The sequence below is a fragment of the Eublepharis macularius genome, chromosome 10 (genome assembly GCF_028583425.1).
Source record: "Eublepharis macularius isolate TG4126 chromosome 10, MPM_Emac_v1.0, whole genome shotgun sequence".
In the NCBI taxonomy this organism is placed as follows: Eukaryota; Metazoa; Chordata; class Lepidosauria; order Squamata; family Eublepharidae; genus Eublepharis; species Eublepharis macularius.
This window is the reverse complement of record NC_072799.1, coordinates 89,544,416-89,557,373: the sequence shown is the minus strand read 5'-3', so window position 1 is coordinate 89,557,373 and position 12,958 is coordinate 89,544,416. Positions and strand designations below refer to the sequence as shown.

At 44.5% G+C, this 12,958-nt stretch overlaps 1 protein-coding gene across 3 annotated transcripts; it reads right to left on the bottom strand.

Annotated features, from left to right (window-relative positions):
* Nucleotides 1-453: 453 nt before the first annotated feature.
* On the bottom strand, nt 454-12,686 carry OCIAD2 (OCIA domain containing 2). Of its 3 annotated transcripts, XM_054990613.1 has the most exons (10): nt 12,466-12,686; nt 11,099-11,172; nt 10,386-10,483; nt 9,311-9,401; nt 7,667-7,720; nt 6,252-6,299; nt 4,916-5,018; nt 1,676-1,777; nt 793-818; nt 454-593 (listed from the first exon to the last, which is right to left on the bottom strand). In XM_054990613.1, exons 3-9 carry the CDS (start codon nt 10,443-10,445, stop codon nt 812-814), a joined length of 465 nt encoding a protein of 154 aa, XP_054846588.1. In that variant the 5' UTR covers nt 10,446-10,483; nt 11,099-11,172; nt 12,466-12,686; the 3' UTR covers nt 454-593; nt 793-811. The 3 variants fall into 3 exon arrangements, with proteins under 3 accessions (XP_054846588.1, XP_054846585.1, XP_054846587.1); XM_054990610.1 differs by lacking the exon at nt 793-818 and having other exon boundaries at nt 12,466-12,683; XM_054990612.1 differs by lacking the exons at nt 793-818; nt 11,099-11,172 and having other exon boundaries at nt 12,466-12,684.
* Nucleotides 12,687-12,958: the final 272 nt, after the last annotated feature.

The following is a 12,958-nucleotide window of genomic DNA, read 5'->3' as shown; positions in this document are numbered from 1 at the left end:
GAAGCCTTTGCTTCCAGCAGGATTTTGCTAGCCGCTTGCTAAGGCAAACGGCTAGCAAAATCAAAATGGCGATTCTCGAATGCCGAAAGAATGCCGAAAGAATCCCGAAACATTTCGGGTTTTTCTTTCGGCAATCCCGAAACGTTTCGGCATTCCCCGAAACGTTTCGGGATTCTTGAAGAATGCCGAAACACTTTTGTTTCGGCATTCTTTCGGCATTCTGAATGCCGAAACGCACATCCCTAATCCTGGGGTAATTCTGCCACATGGGGATCTATGTATTGCTTTAAGAATTTGACAAATAGAACAGCATGCAGAGTTGGGAGGTGGTATGTATTTCTTTCGAGTGGCATTGTTAATATCCAAATCTGACAGCAGAATAGTGACCTAGGAGAAGCAACAGTGGTAATGTTCTTGAAAGGTCAAACTTTAACAATCTAAAGCTGTAAAATGTATGAAATAAAAGCACAGCAACTTTTAAGCTTTATTATCAAAAATCATGGAAAGACAGGCAAACAGGTAGGCAGATTTTACAGTGTTTAGGCTGTTGCTTTTGTAGGACAGGTATCATGACTTGCTTAATTCAATCTGATCTGAAATACATAAAACATTTTTCTTAGAAATGCAGTGATAAAGGAACACAGCTTGTTCAGTGCCGGAACAAAAATGCATATTGCTGTTTAAGCTAAAAACTGTTCTAAATTCAAGATTTAAACCATATAAAGTACACCCTAACTTCCCAAACTGCCTAATTCTTGATTATTTTTAAACAGAATACTGATCTTCACGTACCTTTGCTAGAGTGGTGCCTTCAGTACCTACAGAAAAATTATTAGCTCCATGCAGTTTTTAAAACATATTTGAAAGAGCAAAGTTACAAGGAAAACATGTAGGCTGTAGATGCAGCCTACAGAAGTTCTCCTTTGAATATTAGAAAAGCTGTTAACTGTGACCTATCGATGTATTTGAGGTAACTTCTTAAGTAATGTCTAAAGCCACTTTCAGCCAGTCAGAGTTTACATTTGTGAGGATGCTTGAAAGTAAGAGATGAGGCACGCTTTGTCTACCACTGCATGTTAACAACGATACTCCACACATACATACTATGCCTGTCTCAAGTATATCCTTTCTCTGTCATTGGTAGAGCATGTTGAGAAAATACAGTAGGCACCCAGAATGGGGGAACATTAGTAGGCAATAAGCTAAGGACATCTACAGTTTGGGAAGTTTAAGTGATGAATTTCCTGACCCCACATCCAAATAACATTCAGATCCTTTTAATGTTAAAATAGCAAAAAAGTCCAGTAGCACCTTTAAGACTAACCAACTTTATTGTAGCATATGCTTTCGAGAGGCACAGCTCTCTTCAACAGATGCTTTGATGAAGAGAGCTGTGGCTCTTGAAAGCTTATGCTACAATAAAGTTGGTTAGTCTTAAAGGTGCTACTGGACTCTGCTATTTTGCTACTGCAGACTAACATGGCTAACTCCTCTGGATTTAATTTTAAAGTTATCCGACTTTAACATGGGTAGTAACAAATATTGGCAACAAAATTGCTTGTAAGATTACTTGTCACCATTTTATAGACAATAATTTGGCTGATTAGTCTGCCTGTTGTTGTAAGGTGTTTAAAATATTCAAACAACGAAATCCTGCAAAAATTTCAGAGTGTACCTTTTTACGAAATGGGAGTCTTGGATTTTTCCAGTTTTTCCAGTTTCCAGTTCACTTTTTTCAGACTTAGCTTTGCATTCTTTGCAAGTATGAGGACAATGCCTGAAAACAATAGAATACAAGAGGAGGGGAGAGAAATCAGCATGATATCAAACGATCTTCGAGAGAAGAGTGTGCCTTCCCTCATGAACGGAAGGGACTTTACACGTTGTGATGCGCCCCTACTTCTGCCCTGAGTCCCAATGAGAAGAGGGGGAAAAAATCCAAACCTGATCTCTCTTCTATCTACACTGATCTATACAAAATCCTGAAATGTGCACGGGGACGGGACGACAAGTATGTGTAGACAAATTCTACATGCAGAGGTGGACAATTCCAATGTCATACAGAGCGCCACTGTGCCTTGCCAGAATCTCTCCACTAGACTTTAGATGAAAGGGCTACACGTATTTGCATGACAGCCTCCTGGGCATGAAGTTATTCACACATAGCCAGTTGCTGTACAGGAACATCTCCCAGTTATACAATCAAGTAATTTTTATAAGGATAAGTTAGAGGAAGAGGAGAACAATATAAGCCCCGTTGGGTCCCCACTGGGGGAAGAGGCAGAGTCAAAAATGAAATAAATAAATGGTCTTAAAGTATGTGCTATTTATTATATCTTAATATGATATTCAGTTTGGTGTAGTGGTTAAGAACGGCAGGACTCTAATCTGAAGAGCCAGGTTTGATTCCCCACTCCTCCGCTTGAAGCCAGCTGGGTGACCTCGGGTCAGTCACAGCTCTGCCAGAGCTCTCTCAGCCCCACCCACCTCACAGAGTGATTGTTGTGAGGATAATAATAATAACAACACACTTTGTAAACCGCTCTGAGTGTGGTGTTAAGTTGTTCTGAAGAGCAGTGTATAAATCAAATGATGTTGTTATTTTCTTCATTGTGCCTCGGTCTAAAACCAATCCTTCATAGATTTTGTCATTTTAGATACAATCTGAAGCTGCAATATTTTAAGTGACAAATTCTATGAAGGATCAGGCACAGAAATTGGGGAAAGAAATTATTGGAATTGTGTAGATACCACACCCAAGTAATGTGGAGAAAAGGCAAGGAAGTTTAATTCCCATTGAAATGCAAAACTTACAATAATAACAACAACAGCATTTGACTTACATACCGCCATTCAGGACAACTTAATGCCCACTCAGAGCGGTTTACAAAGTGTGTCAGTATTATCCCCACAACAACAAACACCCTGTGAGGAGGGTGAGGCTGAGAGAGCTCCAGAGAGCTGCGACTAGCCCAAGGTCACCCAGCTGGCTTCAAGCAGAGGAGTGGGGAATCAAACCCGGCTCTCCAGATTAGAGTCCTGCGCTCTTAACCACTGCACCAAACTGGCTCATAAGGAACAAATTGTTCCTTATGCACGCACACACCCCTGCAACTTCAAGGAAGTTATCGTGACAGATTAAGAAAGTAATAATACAAAAAGGGCCTCATGAGACAGCTCTACCAGACTAAAAAGATTCCTGTGGTTTTTTTTGCACAGTGTGTAAGTATGTCCTGACTGGCTGAACGTCTTTCAGCTACCTGTCAGGCCATGTGACCTAATGTTGATTTAAGACCATATTATGATTACCGATTTTTCCTGATAATGAACATTTGAAATCTAGAAGACTCTCAATTTGTGCGACCAACAGTTACAATCCCATACCCTACCTAAACAAGAGTGTGCCTAAACCTCATGACAGAATTCTGTGCAATCCACAAGGGTTCCTGTGAAAAGCATGCAATTGTTCCTCAGCAGACAAACTGATGTGGGAGGATTTCCTTAACCTGAAACCACTTTTCTTTAAAAGAACACCAAACATTGCCTAAGCAATCAAATACTAAAGATCCCAGGCTTGATTGTCATCAGGCACATAGCAAACCTCTTAAGTTTACATGCCCTTAGTTCTACTTTTCCCTTCAAACGGCATTACATTCCATCTTTACAGACAAAGTGTGTAATGTTTTAAGGATACGCAGAAGTCGAGTCACTCACCACTTTAATTTAACTGGCCTAAAAACAGGAGACTCCTTACAGCCAATCTTTCTACTTCATATTTATTTAGCACCACCAGTGTGTACTACGAAGTTACTATAATATGCTGTGCATTTCATAGGTGTACAGGGGTAAAGGAACCATCATCCAGTCCTTACCTCTAGGCAATGAGAGTCTTTGCTGGGGGCAAACGGGGGGCCACAGAGGGCAAGGCTCCACCAACCAGTGCTGAGGCGAACCCGTGGCCACCACCACTGGTAGCGGCACTCTTGGTGGTGCGCTGCAGGAGCTGTGAAGGCTACTGCATGCCAGGCCCAGCAGCGTGGCTATGCAGCAGAAGGGGCAGGTTGCTGTAGGGTGCCACTCACTGGCAGACAAGGGTGGGGGCAGAGGGTGGAGGGAGCAGGCAGGCAGTCTCAGGAGCCATAGGGGCTGCCCTGGCCATTTTCCAGTCCCCCACCCCTGGTCTCGAGTAGGTGTAGGGCTCCTGCGTGCCTCCAGCTACACCTTCCAGAGGAGGCCTGTCCCTCAGTTGAGGGTGGGGGCCAGAGCTCTCTCTAGCAGTCTGTGGAGAGGCTCCAGGCTGGGGAGACAGGGGCCAAGATGAAGCCACAAAGCCTCCCCTTTACGTCTCCAAGGACTGAGGCCCAAGGCAGAAACTCTCCCTGAGAAAGGGGAGTCCCGGAGGAAGAGGGAGGGTGTACAGGAGTTTGACCCCATGGAGGAAAGCCCTGACAGCAGGCTGGATAATGAGTCCTACACAACTGAAAATGTCCGTTTTCTTTCTCTAGAAATCACAGTCTTGTTATTCCTGTCATCCAAACGTATGGTTTTAATCAGGGCTTTTTTTCTGGGGAAAGAGGTGGTGGAACTCAGGACTGCACAATGACGTCACTTTGGGTCAGCTGGAACAAGGGGGGAGTTTTTTAAAGTTTAAATCGCCCTTGGCGAAAATGGTCACATGGCCGGTGGCCCCGCCCCCTGATCTCCAGGCAGAGGGGAGTTGAGATTGCTCTCCATGCTGCTCGGTGGCGCGGAGAGCAATCTCAACTCCCCTCTGTCTGGAGATCGGGGGGGCGGGGCCATCGGCCATGTGACCATTTTCAAGAGGTTCTGGAACTCCATTCCACCGCGTTCCTGCTGAAAAAAAGCCCTGGTTTTAATCAATTCAAGACGCATCATTTCCTTTTTTCAGACAAACCGTTTCTGTCCTGGGCAAAACTGAACTCCAATACTTTCAAACTTCTTCTGACACGTTCTTATGTACGACATAGTCCCAACAGCAAAACCCATGGCGCCAGCAACTGTGAAGAGAGATCAAAGACCTGTTCTATACAATAGTCAAATGGAACAGATGTATAAATAGCGCATTCTTACGAGGAACATTCGTTAAGAGCAGGCTGCTGCTTCGTTATCTCACAGTGACTGGAGAAGGAAGCAAGCCCAGGAATAGCTGCTGCTTTGTCCTTATGATGTTTCCCCCGAGCACGGCTTTATCAGAAGGTGAAGAACGCCCTGCTGATGTCTTCAATGCCAATGTCAGCTCCAGCTACACAGCTGTACAGTGGGCTCCACGCATACGAGTGCTTGGGTCCAATAATGGAACAAAAGATTAGTATAGGATTGAGTGACCTGCCTCAATGGTAGAGCATCCGCTTTGCATACAGAGTCAATCCAACAGTAGGTGATGCGGAAGATGTCTCTGCACCTAAGTTCAGGGGAGTCAGAGTAGGCAACAATGACCTTGACTGTCCAACTGTCTGATCAGTATTAGGCAGCTTCCTGTGTTCGGTGAGTAGCTGCCACGTGGAACTCACTGGCACAAGACGTAGTGGAAGTCATGGGCTTAGATACATTTAAAAGGGAGCTGGACAGATTTATGAAAATTGGTGATTAACCCTGGTTCAGAGGGAGAATACCTTTAACAGCCAGATGCTGGGGAGCTGTTACCTGCTGAGACCCTCCCCACGGCATCTGTCTGGCCTCTGTTGGAAAAAGGATGTTGGATTACACGGCCCATTGGTCTGATTCAGCAAAGCTACTCTTACATTAAAGAACAGAGGATCTGAAGTACAGGTGAATCTAGAAAGTTTAAGGAATACTAAGGGATACCCCCACCCCACAGGTGCTTGCTTTGCTTATCTAGGGATAGTTACTCAACGATTGCCTCCTTCTTATGCAACAAGGTGTGGATTGCACCAGTTTACCCAAGTGAATGTTCTTGTCTTGAAGATAGTAGAATTAACCCCCCAACCAAGCTCTATAGTTCTAAGAAAAGCCCATGCTATTATAATTAATGATTATAATTTTATGTAAAAGTCATTATAAATTCAGGGCATAATGTTTTTAGTACCAAATGGATTCACAGAGAAAGCAAAGATGGGGCAGGACGCTGGCCAACTGTGCATTCCTCAACAAAGTGACATCTTTTTGTATCAGATTTCCAGAAGCAATATTAGACAGATATGCCCCAAGTGTGAACTTAATGACATACTAACTTTTTTTATCTTTCCCATCTTAACAGTTTGCAGACTTACGTGCCATTTTAGGCAGTGCTCCAGATCTGGGGTTTGCCTTGAAAGTACCTGGAACACAAAATGTAAGTTATTAGAAGTTTCTACTAGTCATGGCCAGCTTATGGTGACCTCTGCTGGGATTTTCAAGGCAAGAGCCTAACAGAAGTGATCGTGGAGAGTGCCTTCAAGTCATAGCTGAATCATGGCGACCCCTGGTGGGGTTTTCACAGCAAGAGACTAACAGAGCTGGTGTGCCAATTGCCTGCCTCTGCAGCCCTGGTCTTCTTTAAAGGTCTCCCACTCAATTACTAACGAAGGCTGACCCTGCTTAGCTTCGGAGATCAGGCTCACCTGGGATATCCAGGTCAGGGCAAACTAATAAATACCAGTAAGTAAATAAATCCCCTGAATTCAAATACCCAGTAGAAGTAAGCCAACTATTAGTTGCCAATGTCAGTGACATAATTTTTAAATGAAAATTGGAAGCAAATCTTTAAAAGAACACTTTTTAAAGAACACTGCTCCTATAGATATATCAATTAGAAGCATGAGAAATGAACAGAGGTGTACACATCCCTCAAAAATGTACAGTTTCCCAACATGTTCCTTTCCAGATTTACTATAACGCCACTCCTAATCAAGAAGGCATGCTTCAATGCTATTCTAAAGTAAGGGCTGCTCCATGCACTGGGTTGACTACAGCCAGCTTTTTCACTCAATTTCACACGATTTCCCCCCATACTACAGCCCCCATTCCACATGGCTTTTGTACATAAAGATCCCATAATTCTCAGCATATTTATTTAATTTATTCATAGCCCACACTTCTCACAGAGACTCAAGGCGGATTACAGAGTAAGGAAAGCAGGGGGGGGAACCTAATCATACAACATAACATAGCATTTTGGGGTTGTCTACGAGGATGCCTTCTTCCATTTTTCATCAGCAGAAAAACTGACTGGATCTAACCCATTACGTTTAGATATACTTCCAAGATGTTCTAAGTGTACACCAGTGCTTTTTTCCTAAAAAAAAGAGGTGTCGGTTCTCATGATGTTCTCCCCTCTCAGCCCAAGTCTCAAATGTCCAAGATGTGCTGGTACTTTGTACTGGCACATACCCTCTGAAAAAAAGCATTGGTGTACACTTAAAAATATGAATACGTCAATCACCTGTATCATTCAGGTATACTTGTGTACTATTCAGTCATGTCTCTGCATAAGATTCCTGCATACACTGCTGATTATTATAAAGTCCGACAAAATGAAGTAATTTTAATCTATGCCATGATCTTTCAACCATCTCTGATCTCTCGATTTCTAGAATTCAAATATCCTCAACGTTGAGCTTTTCCATTTTCAGCAGCAAAAAAATTTCAACAGCCAACCCTTGACAATCCCAGAAACTTTTTCACTTAAAAAAAAAAATCCATTTACCATTGGCAACTAGTCCTTGAACAACAAGCATACTTCCAAGAGACAGCGGAAGAGCTGCGAATAAGGGAACAAAACACAAATTTATAGTATTTGCATAGATTCTACTACTTTCTCCCAACCTACAAGAGAAGCATTCAACAGGGCCCTTTCAATTGTTCCCACCTAAATAAAACAAAACTTTTGAAGACAGAATTCTTAAGTGAGATCTTGGTGCTGCCGACTGTGTCTCTTTATACTATGGGTTACTAATTACATTCTCATTTACTTAGATTTTTATTTGGTCTGCAGCAGCACCATTAACAACAAAAAAGGGCAGATTAGAGTATCCACATTTTTTTTTTAACCCAGCTTTAGTAAATGCACCCTTAGACACATGCAACTGTTAGCGTCTCCATATGAGAACATGAATTCCCATCAACATCAGCAGTGGAGGCCGATGAATATCAGGAGGGAGCTATGAATCATCTACTCTGCATGCCGAAGCCTTCTTACACCAAGCAAGATCCATTCACAGTTCATGGCACGCACAAATGCCAGAGAAGTGTAAAAAAATCAACTGAGGATATTAACCGCTGATAACCGTTTGATAAGCCACTGGCTTACCAAACCATTTGCTAACCCATTACTTTTGCCCTCAAAGGTAAGGAGAGGAAAAGGAAATGCAACTAGGTTTTTTTGTAAAGCTTGATAGCCTAGAGGAGATGCTTATTAACCACATGTGACCAGACAAGGGCTGCTATCTTAAATACCACTTATTAAAACAGACAGCCAAGATGATATAGTGGTTAAAGTATAAGTCTGAAACTAGGGAGAGAGGGTTCAAATTGCTACTCTGTCAGAAGTTCACTGAGTGAACTTGGCCCCCTCACTCTCTCAGTCTAACCTTCCTCACTGGGTTGTTGCATAGATAAAAATTGGAATGGAGAACTATGTATCCTTAGAAGTATTGTAAACTCCTCTGAGGACAACTGGTATAGAATATGATAGTCCTGCTAAGACTGTTTGTTGAATGCCCCCCCCACTTCAGAGTTTAGGTGAGCAGTTATAACAACCCTCTAATGTGGGGAACTTCTCTCTCATCAACTTCTGATGCCAAACTGTCATCTTTTAGTCACCAGATGAAATCTGTTTGTTTTACCCATGCTGTTCAATCTGATTAAGTAACACTTCTTTTAGTGATACTGTTTACTGTTGGATCTATTTATTTAATGTTTTCACTTGATTGCTTATGGATTTCTACTGTGCCTCGCCCCTTAAGTTTCATGGAAATGCAGAACAGAAATGTTAAAATAAATACGCAAATTATAGTTCTATCTTCATCTACCCAATCTGGCAAGCAAAATGAACAGCAGCTTCTGAATTTAAATATTAAAGAGTCCAGTAGCTCCTTTAAGACTTTAAGATGACGATGCGTCTGACGAAGAGAGCTGTGGTCCTCAAAAGCTTATGCTACAATAAAGTTGGTCAGTCTTACAAGGTGCTACTGGACTCTTTACAATTTTGCGCCTACGGACTAACACGGCTAACTCCTCTGGATCTATGAATTTAAACATTGTGTCTCAGAAGCCAGATGAAGCCGTCAGTAGCAGCAATTGCCAAGGAGACTACTGGTAACAAAGCAAATCAGGAGCAGGGAAACTGTACCTCTGTACCAGAAACTTTCCTCTTTACACTGTTGACGGATCCTTGCAATCTCTTCAATACTAACACCTGAAGTTGAAAAATTGTGCAGGTTCTGAAAATAAAAATATAGATGGATAGTTTTAGAAGGACACTAGGTTGAATTACAAAGAAGGGAATTTAATATTTTATTTTATTTTCTCCTCCCCTTTTTGTCATCTTATGTACTTTATTGAGGTTTTTGCATAATTAAAACAAAACATTTCCATTAAAATAAAGGAAATAAATAGGAGCATGCTCTGTTCTGTAAAGCCTGCAAGACCACTTGAAATATTTAATTAGCGATGCAACCAAACATGACGGTCCCAAATATGAGCACACAAAGCTGTCTCATACTGAGTCCATCAGGGACAGTATTGTCTACTCTGACTAGTAGCAGCTCTCTGGGGTCTCAGCCAGGTCTTACACATCACCTACTACTCAATCCTTTTAGTTGGAGATGCTGCAGACTGAACATGGGACCTTCTGCATGCAAAGCAGATACTCTACCTATGAAACACGGCCCCATGTAGTGAATTAATACAGAACACATATCAGGTCTCTGGAAAGACAGCCCATAAAATTCCCCAAATAAATACTTCTTAAGTTTTTAAAGCATAAAAGACTATTCCACCCCACCTTATAATTCTCATTGTCATCAAGGAGTATGTAATCATCAATTCAGGTTTAAGATCATTAATTTCTTTTACTGTCTGTAAATAATATCTCCAGATACTACATCTCTCCCCTCTCATCACACCCCAATGGCCTACATAGATATGTTCTAAGTTTTACATGGAAGTAAAACCTGTCTGCAGCAAAATGTAAAGTACTTACTTTACAAGCCCTTAAATACTTGCAGAACTCAACCTAGGACATCTACCTTTTGCATGGGAGGGTCTGGCCACATACATTTCCTATACGTCTAGATTATTAGCCAATAACAGCAATCCTTTCTCTCTTGTGTGGTCACTACCAGTACACCAGATAGTAAAGTACCTGTTGAATCCCTGCTATCATAGAGAGAACAAAAATCTAAGACAGAACAAAAACAACAAACCTGGTCCTTTTGTTCAACAGATGAGGCCTGAACTTTCCCATCATCTGGGAGTGAAGCCATAGTCACCAGCAAGCCCAACCTCAACTAAACCAAGTGTCCTAAAATAAAAATGATCAAATATCTATTTTAAGAAAATTTCATAAATGCTCAGTCTGTTGTTGTTTTTACCCTGTGGGCACATCTATCTCGTATCACACCAGTCCACTCTCTGGCTCAGTAAAGTCTATTCTAAAGTAGAATTCACATATATCAGTTGAAGTGCCTTTTAGCCCTTCACCCTTGGGAGTTGTTGTTTGTGAAACAACATTAACACTTGTAACAAATTTCCCAATCCGTTGATCACCATACTTTTATTGCTCTGTTGTTTCCTTGAGCACATCAGTGTTTTATGGTTCTAACACTGCATCTGAGAATAATTAATAATAACTGCACTTATATACTACTCTTCTAGACAGTTCAGTGCCCCACTCAGAGTGGTGAACAAAGTCCATGTTACTATTATTCCCACAATGGAGCTGGGGAGCTGGGGCTGGGAGGACTGGCTGACCAGGGCCACCTGCTGAACTCATGGTGCTAGTGGGAGGCGAACTAGCAGGGTGCTGATTAGCAACCTAACCACTTAACTACTATGCTACAGCAGCTTTCTTTGTTTAAAAAAAGCATCTAGATTTTGGAATACATGAAACATATTTAAAAAGTCATTTTCTATTTACCTAGGATGGATCAGGTGAGGCCAGCCAGGCTTGCCACCTGTTTTAGTGGCCCTTCTCTTGTGCCACAACCGTTACTGAAAGGGAACAAAGAAAGCTTTTCCTAACATCATAAATAAAATAATGATCAAAGCTCCACCTGCTACATTTCTATATGGCACAAGACAGGAGGCAATAAAAGGTTGCAACTGCACTGCTGGGCCACAGTATATACATAGTCCAAAGTTCACTATGCCAAGGGTCCTGAAGGACAACACATAAGGCTGTGATAAGTAAATGTGCAGTCAGGCTTCAGTTTCATCAGCTCTCAAATCAGAGAATGAGTAACTGGTTTCTTGTCCCCTCAGATCTCAAAAGCTAAGCAGGGTCAACCTTGGTTAGCAACTGGATGGGAGACCTCCAAGGAAGGCCAGGGTTGCAGAGTCAGGCAATGGCAAACCACCTCTGTTAGTCTCTTGCCTGGAAAACCCCACCAGGGGCCGTAAGTCAACTACGGCTTAAGGGCAGGATTTCATTTCATTGGCCCTGACCTAGAGAAGCCCAGGTGAGCCTGATCTCATCAGGGAAGCTAAGCAGGGATGTTCTCGGTTAGTAATTGGATGGGAGACCTCCAACTAAGCCCAGGGTTGTGGACTCAGGCGAAGGCAAACTGCCTCTGTTAGTCTCTTGCCAGGAAAACCCTGGCAAGAGACTAGGGTTTCGCCATAAGTCAATGAGGACTTGACAGCACTCTCTGTCTAGCACTCTCCACCATCCCGGTCACCCATTCTGTGCCCAGCCACACGTGATAGCATTCTCACCAATACCGTAACTTAGAGGCGCCCCGTTTGAGCAGCAGGAGGCCTCGCCCCCTCCCGCATCTCCGGCCGCGGGGGACACCGAGGGGAGGGAGGGTCGGTCGCGCACTCCATCCCTCGGCGCCCCTTTCCCGGCGCAAAACGGCTCTCGCTGAATTCCTTCCCGGGGGCGGGGAGCTGCTTGCAAAAGACAACGCGGCAGAAGGCAGGCCTAACCCTCCTCGGCCCGCGCCGGCTCTCCCCCGGCCCAGCCCGGCCCGCTTACAAACGTCCGCCCGCCGCGACCCTTCCCGGGCCGGGGCGACCAAAGCGCTGCAGGCGCGCCTTTCGGCCCCTCTGGGCGACTCCCCCGCCGCCCCTTGGCACTTGGACGCGCAGAGCGCGCGGCAGCCGCCCGCGTGTTTGGAAAGGGGCTCTGCCCGGGAAAGCGCGTGGGAGGCTGAGGCTGAGGCTGGCTCGAGAGCCGGGAGGCCTCCCCAGGCACACGCGCCGCCAGCCGCGCGCCCACCCCGGCGCTGCTTCGGGCTCCCGGGCGCGCCTCAGTCCTACGCTGGTGCCGCCCGCCTAGCTCACCCCCGGCGTCCTGCGCTGCTCTCCGGCCCGCTCTTCGCTCGCCGCCCTGCCCTCCTCCTTCCGCGTCAACGGCTCTCTCCACCCCAGCCTCGGGGCGGACTTGTCCCGGAGGGCCGGCGCGCTCGGCTGAGCAAGCAAGTCGCCCAGTCGAAGCCTGGTTATGCAACCGGCCGTCTCAAGGCCGAGCCTGCCCCTCGCTGCGCCTCGAAGTTCGCCCGGCTGTTGTGGAGGGAAAGCTGGACGCCGGGAGGAAAACTGCGGCCGGAGGGGGGGGCGTTATATTTGTAGCACTCATTTCTCCGGAGAAAGGAAGGCTCGTTGCAAAACGGACTGCAAAAATGTTGGCCGGCACCCTCGGAAGCTTCTGGAGGTTGGGCTGAGCGTTTTGGTGTCTGGAGTGCTAAAACTTACACCTTTGGTGACCTTCCTTAAGGTCACACGTTCTAGCAGTCAGTTCAGTTACTGCAGAGAGATTAGGTACAGTTTGCTGGAT

Coding starts and splice junctions, on each gene's coding strand:
- OCIAD2 (XM_054990612.1), bottom strand. CDS start 10,445: ATGGCTTCACTCCCAGATGATGGGAAAGTTCAGGCCTCATCTGTTGAA. Junction 5,019..6,251: donor AGCACTGCCTAAAATGGCAC/GTAAGTCTGCAA, acceptor CTCTCTTCACAG/TTGCTGGCGCCATGGGTTTT. Junction 1,778..4,915: donor TTTTGCCCAGGACAGAAACG/GTTTGTCTGAAA, acceptor TATTGTTTTCAG/GCATTGTCCTCATACTTGCA.